The 13,139-nt window shown below is 31.5% G+C and overlaps 2 protein-coding genes across 2 annotated transcripts; one reads left to right on the top strand and one right to left on the bottom strand.

Annotated features, from left to right (window-relative positions):
* Positions 1 to 289: 289 nt before the first annotated feature.
* Positions 290 to 7,560, bottom strand: LOC146956920 (methionine gamma-lyase-like). The gene is made up of 2 exons (XM_085732678.1): positions 6,678 to 7,560; positions 290 to 1,035 (listed from the first exon to the last, which is right to left on the bottom strand). Exons 1-2 carry the CDS (start codon positions 7,456 to 7,458, stop codon positions 458 to 460), a joined length of 1,359 nt encoding a protein of 452 aa, XP_085588804.1. The 5' UTR covers positions 7,459 to 7,560; the 3' UTR covers positions 290 to 457.
* A 3,580-nt stretch (positions 7,561 to 11,140) lies between these two features.
* LOC146956919 (uncharacterized) lies at positions 11,141 to 11,711 on the top strand. Its single transcript, XM_085749869.1, has 2 exons — positions 11,141 to 11,200; positions 11,331 to 11,711. Exons 1-2 carry the CDS (start codon positions 11,141 to 11,143, stop codon positions 11,709 to 11,711), a joined length of 441 nt encoding a protein of 146 aa, XP_085605995.1.
* Positions 11,712 to 13,139: the final 1,428 nt, after the last annotated feature.

Raw genomic sequence — 13,139 nt, 5'->3', positions numbered from 1 at the left:
TATCTTTAACTTTTGTCGTTTTAAAAAATTCATATTTAATTCATTTCATGTCAGAAAATTCTAAATTTTAGTAAACGAACCTTTCATAGTGTTCTAATCTTGTCTTAAAAAAATCGTTCAAAAATTTAAGAGTTTAATGATAATTAATCAGACTTTGTTTTAGCAGGGACTAAAATTATAAGTAATTTTTTTTTATAGGGACTAAAAATGCTATTAAAATTAAGTAAGGACTAAATTTACAAGGTCGCTATTTTATAGGGACTAGAAACATAATTAACCCTATAATATATTAAATAAACCATCTGATCAAGCTTTATTTAAACAAGGCAGCTTAATTCCCTTCAATGTCCTTCATATCACACACAACATAAGTACTATAGTTTACACATTTTATTACGAAGACAAACATTTATAACAAAATATAAACATGAACACACCCCATGATTTAAAAAGTTATTCAATTCTTATTAGGGAAACCATACTCTTGAAGTCTAGATACTGCCTTTTCAAGCTGATTCCATTTCTGCTCCAAAGTCCCAATATACCCTATTGACATCCTCACAAGACCTGGTGAAATTCCAGCAAGAACCTTTTCCTCAGAATTCAACTCACTACTAGTGCTACTTCCAGAACAAGACATAAGTGTTTCATAGTAACCCAAACTAACAGCCATGAAACCAAATTGTCCATAGTTTTGCAAATAGCTCATCAATTTGTTAGCTCTTTCTTCAGTTTCCATGTCAATGCAAAGAAGTCCACCATAACCATAGTCTTTGTTGTGAATTGATTTCAACAATTCATGATGTGGATGGTCTTCTAGGCCAGGGTAGATTACCTTGAATCCTAATTTTTTTAGTCTTGTTGCAAACACTAATGCACGGTTGCTATGTTCTTTCATCCTTAGGCCTAAGTGAGGGATTCTTTCTGATAGTTCAAATGCTATTTTGGGGTTCATTGTTGGTCCTAATAGCATTATGGCCCCTTGGTGGAGATCCATCATGGAATTCACTAGGCTTGCAGGCCCACATACTGCTCCTGTTAATTATCAATTTAAACCACCAAAAGAAAAAATCATAGTCAAATTTCCTTGTCAAAATACAACACATATTACTTGTTTTTTTAAGTATGATATTGTTTTTTTCTTTGTAAGAAGCTAAAATGGATTATATTAATTGAGATCCTTTCATTTTCAGCACAAGAAGTGTGGAAAATTCAGGAAGAAAAGATTCACATTTCATCAAAATCAAAACCAAAAGAAAAAGTAAGAAGACATAACAACCTCAATACAAAGTTATTCCCAAACAAGCTAACGGGTTAAGCCACCATAAGTTGTAGTGAAAAACAAAATTACTTCTATTTGTTTTCAACCACCAATAAGATTGTAGCTTAATTTTGTCTAAAAACTGTTGTAGCGAATTTTCTTTTTCACGAAAGACTCAAACACTTTCACACCAGATCAACGACGCAGTTGTTAACCAAATGGGTTGAAAAGTAGCACAGATGTTTAAAAACAGATTCACACTCATCATGTGCATAGTTTATTTTCTTAAACTTATCATGAAAGATTACTTTTATTTTTAAACTTTTAAACTTTAATTAATTTTTTTTATTTTTATCATAATAGAAAATTAAGATAAGTTGGATCTTAGAGAGAAAACAAAATAAGAGAAAATCATGAGATTCAAATTCAATTTGGATATGATTTATGTGCTGAATCTTACCAACTTTACCAACTTGAGTAACATAACATACACTACTTTTATTAGTTATATGATTCATGCAAAATCCATTGCTCATTTCTATTCGGAAGTGCTTGATGACGAATGGCTTCAAGTATGGGGAGTGCTATATCTCCCCAAAAAAATTGTCCCGAGCTTTCACGATGGGAAAATTTAGCTATAACAAAAAAAAATAAAAAACAGGCTCCATTTATTATCAGTGGGCCATAGCCACAATACATGGGAATTCAGCCACTAAATGGGTTTCATTCGTGAGGGGAAAATAAATGGGAAATGCTTTGTCAAGCGAATTTTCCCTCACGAATGAACATCGAAACCCATTTAGTGGCTGAATTTCCATGTATTGTGGCCATGACCCACTGATAATAAATGGAGTCTGTTTTTTATTTCTTTTCGGTTATGCCTAAATTTTCCCGGGACAATTTTTTTCGGGAGATATAGCACTCCCCTAAAGTAAGATCCTTTATTATTTCTATTCGGAAGTGCTTGATGACGAATGGCTTCAAGTATATAAAGTAACATCTTTTATTATTTTTCAAATGTATGAAGTCACATCATCAAAATCGTTTATTTTTGTGTCATTGCCTTAATCCTAATCCTAATCATCAAATTCATAAAGTTATGTAACACGTGTTGCAAGTAAAAAACCCTAATCCTAATCATCAAATTCATAAAGTTATGTAACACGTGTTGCAAGTAAAAGGAAATGGGTAGGACGAAAAACAACGATTGTTCACGGGAGTCTGGAGAAGAAAACATGTGACCACATACATACATTACATCATGATTTCAAATTCGGATAGTTTCTTTTAGGTTAACTATGTTTTTAGTCTCTATAAATATGTCAATTTTTCGTTTTAGTCCTTTTAAAATTTTCTTTCGACTTTTAGTCCCTATAAAATTTTCAACCACTACTTTTGGTCCCTATTTTAAATTTAATTTTTGTATTTTTTAATGAAATTGTGCAGAAATGGGTAAAGTATTCTAAAAAAACTTCCTAAAAAAAATTAGAATTTTTTAACAAAACACAAATTAAATATGAATTTTTAACCGTAAAAAATATAAAAATTCATATTAATTTCATGTTTTGTTAAAAAAAATTGAATTTTTTTTTGGAGTGATTCTTATAATATTTTGAATTTTTCTGAAAATTTTTATTAAATAATATGAATTCTACATATGAATTTACTTTAAAAGAGGGACCAAAAGTGAAGATTAAAAATTTTATAGGGACTAAAAGTTGAAGGAAAATTTTAGAAGGACTAAAACGAAAAGTTGACATATTTATAGAGACCAAAAACATATTTAACCCTTTCTTTTACAAGATATAATTTATTATTATACATTTTAAGGTATACAATAATTTTATACTATGCAAACATATACTTATACTCATATTATACTCCCTCCGTCCCTTAATGTAACCACCCATTTGATTTTACTTTTGTCCCTAAATGTAACCCCCTTTTCAAATTACTATATGCATTTATTACTTTTTTCCTAAACATACCCCTAATTAATACTATTAATTTATCTTGAAATATGAATAGTCAAATTTATTACACATACAAACAAAGGATAATTTGGTAATATTAATACACAAAACAGACACATTAATTACACTGACAACTTTTCTTAAGAAATGTGAAAAAAAACAAAGGGGGTTACATTAAGGGACGGAGGGAGTATAATAATCATAGATATCTGTATGACTATTTCAAAAAAAAAAAAAAAAGATATCTGTATGACTGTATAGGTATTTTTTTTTATTTTTTTTTTACAAAAAGTTGATATATATTATAACATACAATATTTGTCGAATCTAGACCCATACTTGGAATGTATTTTCCTTTGAAAAATTGTGTAATATTCAGAAACTAAGGTGGGGGAATGAATGTGGAAGGATTCTGGTTAGATGGGATAGTTGTTTGGTCATTCAACTCACTCCGATGATATGGTGGTATGGTCACCCAAGTGGTGAACTAATGGGAATGTATGATAATTTAATAATATTTAGGATTATATAGTATGATATGATATACAAGGGCATATCCACGTCCAATCTCAATCCAATTATTTTCTCTAGATAGACTCAAGGAAGTTCGTCATCTATGGTCTCATCGGTTCAAAGGGGGTTCTTTTAATCTACTAATATTTTTGATAATAAAGTTCTTCCACAACACAGTGATGTTAATTTATTAGGATAAGAATGCCACTTACTATATGCTAAGTTGCTAACGCTTCTAAATAACGCTTTTGTATCTTGTCAAAACAAAACAAACTACTTCTAAACCTCATTTCTTTTAAAATATACACTAAATTTATTTAACTATATTTGTTTTCTCTTCTCTTAGATGCCCAAGTCTGGAATCAAATACCTTAAGGTTGAAAACACAAGCTCTCAATCAACTGACTTTTTAAAAGACAAGCAATTCATTTAATTATTAAATTTATATAAAATGATCAGATTATATCAGTGTATCAGTTGAGCAATATTATACCAATCAATAATTTTTCATTGGATACATATTTTACATGAGAAATTCTTACATGAACTTTTACCTAAGAAATCATTCTTACACCCAATCAATTAAAATCAAACATCTCATTAAAATAATAAAAATAATTAATATCATAATTTTTTCTCATTATTTTTAATATTTCTCTCTCATTTTTCCACTTTCTTTAACCAACAAAAACCACCCATCACCATTTATGTTTCCATTTCCTTAATTAAAATCACATTTTTTTAAAGTTAATAACCACCATAAGAAAGCACTGAAATTCCGAGGCACAAAATTCCTTGGAAATCGTCCAAATCTCCTCGGAATACCAACTTTTTCCGAGGAACTCATGTCCTGGAAAAATAGTTGGTTGCAATCCAAATACCGAGGAAATTTCCGAGGAACTTTTGTTTCCGAGGAAACATGTCCTCGGAATTAAGATGTGACGGCTAACACACAGTCTGCCGCACCTGTTGTGGCTGACATAGAAGTGACTAGCGTTTCCGAGGAACGTTGTCCTCGGAATGTATTATATTTAAAAAAAATATAAAAATTATAATTATTTTCCTGTGTTTCAAAATTTAAATTTCAAAAAAGCGCCAAATTGTATGTGAAAATATTTTCTTCACGTCAAATTTAATTCTTTAATAAATTAAAAATTAACATTATCTAAAATAGAAAGAAAGAATAGTGAGCTAGAGATAGACATGACCTGGTTAACTTTTTCATGAGTTTTCATTCTTCTTAATTAGACGTTTTACATGGTAGTATTGTGTTAATCCAATTTCAATGGAATGTGTTAGCAGGTTTTCTCTGTCACAACTCAAATCTATACATTAGGTTGCTACGAATTACAGAGAGTATTGTTAACTACTGTCATGATTATAAACCACATACAAAATCAAAAAGGGTGCCCAAATGATTATAAACTCTAATCCCCAAAGAATAACCAATTGAATAAAAAATCATAAAAATCCACCAGAAATTGTCAACTTAAAGCTAAAATGAAAAATGGAATTTTGGGGAAAAAGGGTTTTGTGGGTTCAGCAAAAATCAAAAACAAAAATGGAGAATTTCAACTCAGCTTGATTTTTTTTAGCTTCTATTGAAAGATTTGAGAAGAATCACTAAAAATATTTCAAAGATTATAAACCCTAATCACCAAATCATACAAAAAAAAGGATGAGAATACCTTTGAATATTTGATTGAGTTCTTCAATGGTTGTGTGACCGAGCTTGGTTCTGTGAGAAAGTGATGAGAAGCGCTATATTAGATCCAGCCTTGTGAGAGAGAAAGAAAGAGTGAGACAGAGAAGAGTAGTGTTCTCTCAAATGTATCAAAATGATTTTTTGCTATATAAAATCCTTGTTTAATACATTATAAGGTCATACACGCTTTGAAACGAATTTAATAATGACAACATATTTTCCGAGGAACATTTTCCTCGGTATTTATCTTGGAAAAGCGCGCCGCACTCAGTTTGCAGGAAGTGGTAGCAGAGATTCTGACATGGACATACCGAGGAAAAAGTTCCTCGGAAATCCTTAATTTTAGCGAGAAACCATTGTTCCTCGGAAATTTTTGGTCGGAATACTCAAGCTTTCTTGTAGTGAACATGTGTCATATTTTTATTGGTTGGGTGTAAGAATAATCTCTTAGGTAAGAGTTCATGCAAGAATATCTCATTTTACAAAATCAGTACGCGTCATAATACCATGTCTACTTTTTTATTTGACGAATACCAATTTTTTCATTGCACAAACTGAATAATGAGAAAATTTGTTATGAGAAAATTGGTATTCGTCAAATAAAAAGGCTTACCATGTTTTGATAGTTAAATTTGTAAAATGCGCGATAGTTAAATGAAAAGCATTACCATGTTTGGATAGTTAAATTTGTGATGTGTTATAGCCCTAGATTTGGCATAAAATGCATGATCAATTTACTTATTTTTAAAACTTATGTTCATTTCCTCAAACAAAAAAAAACTTATGTTCATAATCATAAAATCAATTTGTCCATTTAAAAATATGTTGACAAAAAATATTTAAAGTATCGATTATGAAATGATTTTTATGTTTTTTAATCAAACTAATAAGTTCTTGATCAAAAAATAAACCTAATGAGTTTAAAAAAATAGTTTTTTTTGTCTCATCTTCATCACACTCAACACGTATGTATATTTAAAAAAACATTCTTTTTGAAAGAATTAAAAAACAGTTAAAACTTGAATAATTTAATAATTTAGTATATACGGTACATGTAAGTGATGATTAAGTATAAATGTTTTACTTCACATCATGAAAGAGACAAGTAAAAACTTAAAAACAAAAAAGAGCGTATTTATAGTACTTTATCATAGATACGTGTTAAGTATGTTTCATAATCGACAAAGAAAGAACTAAGAAGAACAAAGCAAGAAGACAAACAAACCTGCAATGATATCTGCCCCACCACTGATGTACTTCGAGAGACTATGAACAACAACATCAGCACCAAGCTTCACCGGCGAAATCACCATCGGAGTAAAAGTATTATCCACCACCACCGTCACACCTTTCCGATGCGCCACCCTACATAACTCCGGTATATTCGCCACCGCCAAAGTAGGGTTTGAGACTGATTCAAAATACAAAACCTTAGTTTTCCCTTCGATAATAGCTTCATCAACCATTTCAATATCGGAAATCTCAACGAACGTGGTTGTTATGTTGCATGTACGTGGAAGAAAGTGTGTTAACAGCGCGTGTGTTCCACCGTAGAGTGTTCTTGAAGCTACCACGTGTTCTCCGGTGGAGGTGAGTTGGAGGATTGCGGCGGAAATGGCGGACATGCCGCTGGATGTGCAGTAAGCGGCTTCTGTACCTTCGAGAGCGGCCATTAGACGGCTGAGGTTAAGGACGGTAGGGTTGAAGTGACGGCTGTAGACGAAGAAATCACGGTCTGGACCTAACTCTCCGGCGAACATGCGTCGGAGAGTTTCTGGTTCCATGACGGTGAATGTTACTGAGGGTTCTATTGACATGTTTACCCCGCCGTGTTCGCCGAATTCGTGTCGTGCGCTGGCTAGTGAGGTGGCTGGGTCGAAGACGGTGCCGTTTTGTGTAGCAGTTGCTAGTTTCTTTTTTGTTTGGGTTTCGTCCTCGATACGGTTTCGCTTGGCGGTTGCGGTGGCGGGGGTGGTGGTGGTGGTCATAAGGAAAGTGTCAGCCATGGGTTTAGTGTAGGAAAGTGGTGATTAGTATCACAAAGTGGAAAGTTGTACTATGATGATGAAAATGTACTATGTATCTAGCAAGAAAGGTCTAGTTGTTTTGAATTGATTGGTGTCATAATGCCTTCTATATATAATAGTCTCATCTTAGTGTATGGGTGGATTTAAAATATGCATGATGAAAATAATAAATAATTAAAGAAATTTTTTATATTGGGGATAAATTAATTGATTTTTGATCAAATAGCATAATGTTTAGATATTCACCCTTCAATTCAAGATTCTAATTGTGATCCATCATCCATGCATATACTGCAATGTTTATATTAACCGAACTATATTGAATCAATACTCTTTTTTTCTTTTGTCAAGTAGATTAATGACTAAAAATTTAAATTTTTAAAGTGAATAAGTGGGTTTGAATCCCAACCCATGCATATATTATAGATTATATAGATTGTCCTTGTGCGTTGTTCCTACCAACTGAGTTAAAGTTCACGGAGATTACACGGATTAATCTTGAAAGCTTGGTAGATACTACAATGGTATGTTCTTAATATACGGCTTGAAAAAAAAATAAAAAGACTAAATTTAGATGCAGTTCTAAATACGACACTATTATCGTTTTTCCTTTGACAATGTATACTTTGTTTTAGTTGAGAACAGCTTTGTGTCTATAGCACATCACCTAAATTTTAGTCTCTTAAAACACAACTGTGGAAGAGGTCAGTCCATTAAATTAATTTTGAGAAAATAGTCTCCCACAATATTATTTTTTCAGAATAGTCTGCCGTAAATTTGCTTATGGATTGAATTGCATACCCTATCTCAAGACACCTCATTCTCTCCTTGCATGTGTCTATTTAAATTAAAAAAGTATTTCAAAGTGAATTTGCTTACGAATTGTAATTTGCGGAAGACCTTTGACGATTAAATGTGTCATCACGTGCGTATGAAAATATACATGTTTTTATCAAATTTTAAAGTGCATGCATTTACAAAAGAGTGCCCCTAAAAGAAATCAAAAGAGTTCCTTCAAAAAAAGAAATATAAAAAGCAGAGCTTCTCGTTTTTTATATATTTTGGATAGATAAGCTTCTCGTTTTTTAACATGTCAAAAAAGTACCTCTTATTTTTTTGATGAGCCGGTAATGGACAACTACCTGCTTATTCAGACGTCTTAGGTATGGATGGCACAAACCACATCCACAAATACTACATATAAAATTTGTCATAGACGGGGCATATACTTTGATTGATTTATGAATAAAATAAAAGTTTAATGGCGATGGATTAACTATCTAAAATATCTTTGCATATACGAGTAATCAAAATATTTCAAATTGCAACACAAATTAAAAACATTAATTGATGTGGTAATTTTAAATATTTTGATTGGTTGTGTATACAAAATTGTTTTAGATATTCAATCCACCATCATTAAACTCATAAAATAAAGAGTTATTTCGACTATTCATTATTTAATAGATATACATTTATTACTATGATAACGCATGACACTTGAACCAAAGTACTTGTTAAATCATAAAAGAAGGCAATACTCAATTCTCAATATGATATTTTGTTATACTAAACTATCATATTGTAAATTGTAGTGAAAATAACGCAATACTCAAGCCTTTCTTAAAAAAAAAACGTTATGCCCAATCCCCTAGAAAAATTAAGTAATACTCAATCTGCATATTTTATCATTTCTTTATTTCGATATATGTCCACACTATAGTCGTGTGGTTAGAATGTTAAAATATTATGGTGTATTTCTAAAGGAGAATGTTAACTAATGTCTCAAAGGTATTGGTTAAGCATTCAAAACAAGTAAGTTTTATGAAAATTAAAAGTTGTATAATCGTTATATCAAAAGTAACATCTTATATTTTTAAACAAATTTTTTATTTGTAGAATTTTTTAACTATTGCTCTGATGGCGACCCTGTCTAAAATATATGTTGGCTTATTCCTCATCGATTATAGTCACATTGAGTTATTAGAACGTGGCCACCCAATTTGTAATTTTTTTCCGATCCCATTTTGTAATTTATTTATGAGAAATGTTGGCTTTTGTATCGGAAATTGTGTAATCAATTTCTCAAAAGTCAAAAAAGTGTTATTTTTAATTCAAATTTTCCTTTTTTAGATTCCTTAACCAGTACCCCGGGAACACCGGTTAAAAAACCCTTTATTTATTAGCAAGCCAACCCTATTTCCACAATTGATTTATACAAGAAAGAGAAGAATTCTTAAAAATATGATATATATTTGACCAACTAATAATTATTATTATTTTTTGTGAATTTTAACATGTGTCAATTTAAGGTTAAATGCATTTTTTGTCTTCTTATTTTCCAAAAAATTGAATGTCCCATTATAAAAATAGGTTTTTTTTTTGTCTCAAATTATTAAAAAAAAAAGTGAATTTTTAGCCATCAGACTATTTTTTTTTTTAAAAAAAACATAATTTGACCAATTTTGTTAGAAACTTTATTAATCAAATATATTTATTGTAGTCATTATAAGGGCGAGTTGCGATGGTTTGAGCCCACGCTATATGCATCCGTGGAACACAGTAGAATAGTTTCCACCATTAATAGGTTGTTTGTGGCGGCGGTTAAACCAACCTCTATAATAAATGTTTGTAAGGTTATTTGCAACGAGTTCTGATGCATGGACCACCTCATGTGGCAAACCTCTCTTCTACACCCTATATATTGCATTTTTTATTCATTATATTGAGGGCGGTTTTGTCCAACTACAAAAAAATGAGGGGTAATTTTGTAACATACACAGATAAGTCGTTTCTCTCTTCTTCTCTCTGTCTTCTCTACCTTTTGTCCCTTTCACTTCTCTCTTCGCCACTGACCACCGACCACCACATCGGCATACTTCCGACAGCGACGACGGGTTCCGATGACGGCGAAGTTCAAGATATGACAAGGACAAAACAAAACAACAACCACTCTCCCGTCCCAATGTTTTCCTCACCGTTTTTTACCTGGGATATTTTGTCCTTTCTCCTAGTCCTAGGTGCTGGAAAGTTGAGGTGCTTGCATCTAAACATTATAACTTTAGTTTAATTGTATTTGTTAGGTTAAGCATTTTAATTTCAATTAACATTGATTGATCCGTTTTGTTTTTAGAAAACATTTGGAGATGTGACTCCAACATGTTGGGACTTATTTCAAGTGATACACAAATTGAAAGGTGATCCAAGCAAGTGGGTTTCCTCAAAGTCAAAGGATGTTGTTGTAAGTTATAACTTGATGAACTTGTTGAACTTGATGAATTTTTAGTCTATTTTTAAAGTAGTTGAACTATGATATGGAGGTTCTGCAATGATGCCAGTTGTTAAGATATGGAATCAAGTTTGATATAGGATTTATGAAAATACAAATATAGTTTTGTACTGTTGTCTTGCAATGCATGACAATCCATGACAAAGCTTCATAAAAATATGTTGGGTAACTCTACATATGCACGATATTGCAGTTTTACCTTAGTGCGAGCTTCTGAAGCCTACCTCACATAAACTTTGATCGTAAATAATAATAAGTGAAATTTGGCTAAGTTCATGCTAATAATAATAAGTGGAATTTGGTTCAATTGATTCCAATAATAATAAGTGGAATTTGGCTGAATTGATCCTAAAATGTGAAAAATTATGTTTTATGGCTAAGGTGGGTTCTGAATTGAAGACTTCACATGATGAACCACATGGTGTTTGGACAGTAATTTATTATTATAGAAATGAAAGAATAGATCTGATACTGTAATTTGTTGTTGTTGTTGTCTAAGATTTGATACAATACATTTATGTGTAATGTTTCATCTATATTGCATTCATATATTATTTTGCAGGATGAGTTTGAAAAAAAAAGGATTATTGAGAGGGATTCACATGAGGAGACACTCGGGGATGATGTTTCTAGTCTTGAAAATGACAACATTATCTTCTTAAATGTTGTTGGAGGAGTAAATAAGAAGTGTCGTATATATTGTCCGGGCCCGAAAGCAGGAAAATGTAAGCGGTATAAATCTTTCAAATCTGACGGTATCCTACAGTCTGAATTTGAACAAATGAGGGCTGAAAACGCATCACTTAAAGAGCAATTGAAGGCCCATGAGGAGTTGATTCGTGCATCGCAAGAAGATTCACATTTGCTTAAGGAGCAAATGACTAAATTTATGGAAATTTTTTCTCAAGGTCATCTACATCCACCTCCACCTCCACCTACTTGATATATAGATATATATTATATGGTTATTTTGATAGTTTGGTTGCAAACTTAGTTTGAAGAACAATGTGCTACTTCTAGTACCATTAAAAATGTTGAAAAGTGTTTCTTATGAAACTTATTTTGAGAGTTTCCTTGTGACTCTTATGTATTTTGAGAGTGTTAAACAATGGTTGTAAATTTATTGACAGTTTCCTTATGACTTTTATGTTTTATGGTGGTGAATGTATGTGATGCTTATAAAGATAATTTATAAAGTTGGTTTTTATTGTGTATTTATAATTTCCAACGAGTTTTATATGGTTTAATATAGTAAATGCAATTGCAATATCAATATAATGAATGAAATCTGACATGAAATTGAACATTAGATCAAGAATGCAAAATTTTCTTTGAATTTCCTCACTAATTAGTGACAGAAATAAAATTGTCATTAAACCATAGGTTGTAGTTTGTGAGATTTTTCAGTTTAGTCATAATTAATGACATAATATACCCTCACAATTTGAGATGGAAGACCAATCCATCATTAATTAGCACAACAATTTCCTTCTTTGTAAGTGTGAGTGACACTGGAAGTCATATTTCTAAGCAAATCATAACAATTTTGCCAACAATTATATAAGTTCCAAAAAATAATCGTAGAAGGCGTAAAAGCCATGCTGACAAGCCAGAAATCAGATTCAGGCCAAAGACGAGTCCAACCTTTCTCATGACCGAACTCAATAAAAATAATAACGCCTATAATGAACGGCGACTTTAGTGTTACACTTAATCCAGAAGTTAACTAGAGGGAATCACATCATCTCTTTTATCTTAGAAGCATTAGGAAGATGAATCTTAACAAAGAAAGATTTAAGGATCTTAAAATCAGACATGCTAGTAGAAGCAACAATAATAGTGTAATTAACACTAAAGGAAACATTTGAAATGATAGTATTGATGGAAGTCTTCCAAGGAATAAGTATTAATATAATATCACATTGAATTACCAATTTATATTGGGAGGACCAAGCTCTATCACAAATAAGAATAATATTTAGAGTCGATCTAGTAACAATATGCACACCAATGATGTTTTCCAACCAACCCCAAATATTCGCAACATAGGGACAATCACATTACATTTAGAAACATTATTGCAACATCTAATTCTCAAATTACCATTAGTGGTTAACTTAGTATGAATAAGTCTCCAAGAAATCAAAGACTTAATCGGGGGATGTCTTTATGTCATATGTCTCTGGTTAATTCTTTTGGGATATGTTGAATCCTAGTACGCACATGTGATCTAATATCATCTCATTTTTCTAGCTTCAAGGTTCCAATTCATTTATAGCAAAGAACATTAAGGGATTTCCCTATTGGGATTCGATCATGAAAGCTCTTAAAGTCCTTATGGATGGTTCATTTTAATATTGGAGAAGGTAAC

This window comes from Medicago sativa, chromosome 1 (genome assembly GCF_051527215.1).
Source record: "Medicago sativa cultivar Bolivia chromosome 1, Bolivia_mono, whole genome shotgun sequence".
NCBI classification, from domain to species: domain Eukaryota; kingdom Viridiplantae; phylum Streptophyta; class Magnoliopsida; order Fabales; family Fabaceae; genus Medicago; species Medicago sativa.
Note: the sequence above shows the minus strand (reverse complement) of the source record. Positions and strands in the feature narration are given on the sequence as shown.

Bases quoted from the DNA above. Each gene is read 5' to 3' on its own strand.
- LOC146956920 (XM_085732678.1), bottom strand. From the start codon at position 7,458: ATGGCTGACACTTTCCTTATGACCACCACCACCACCCCCGCCACCGCA. The intron at 1,036-6,677 runs GTTTGTTTGTCT...GATAATTAACAG, and splicing joins TGGGGCAGATATCATTGCAG to GAGCAGTATGTGGGCCTGCA.
- LOC146956919 (XM_085749869.1), top strand. From the start codon at position 11,141: ATGGCTAAGGTGGGTTCTGAATTGAAGACTTCACATGATGAACCACAT. The intron at 11,201-11,330 runs GTAATTTATTAT...ATTATTTTGCAG, and splicing joins AACCACATGGTGTTTGGACA to GATGAGTTTGAAAAAAAAAG.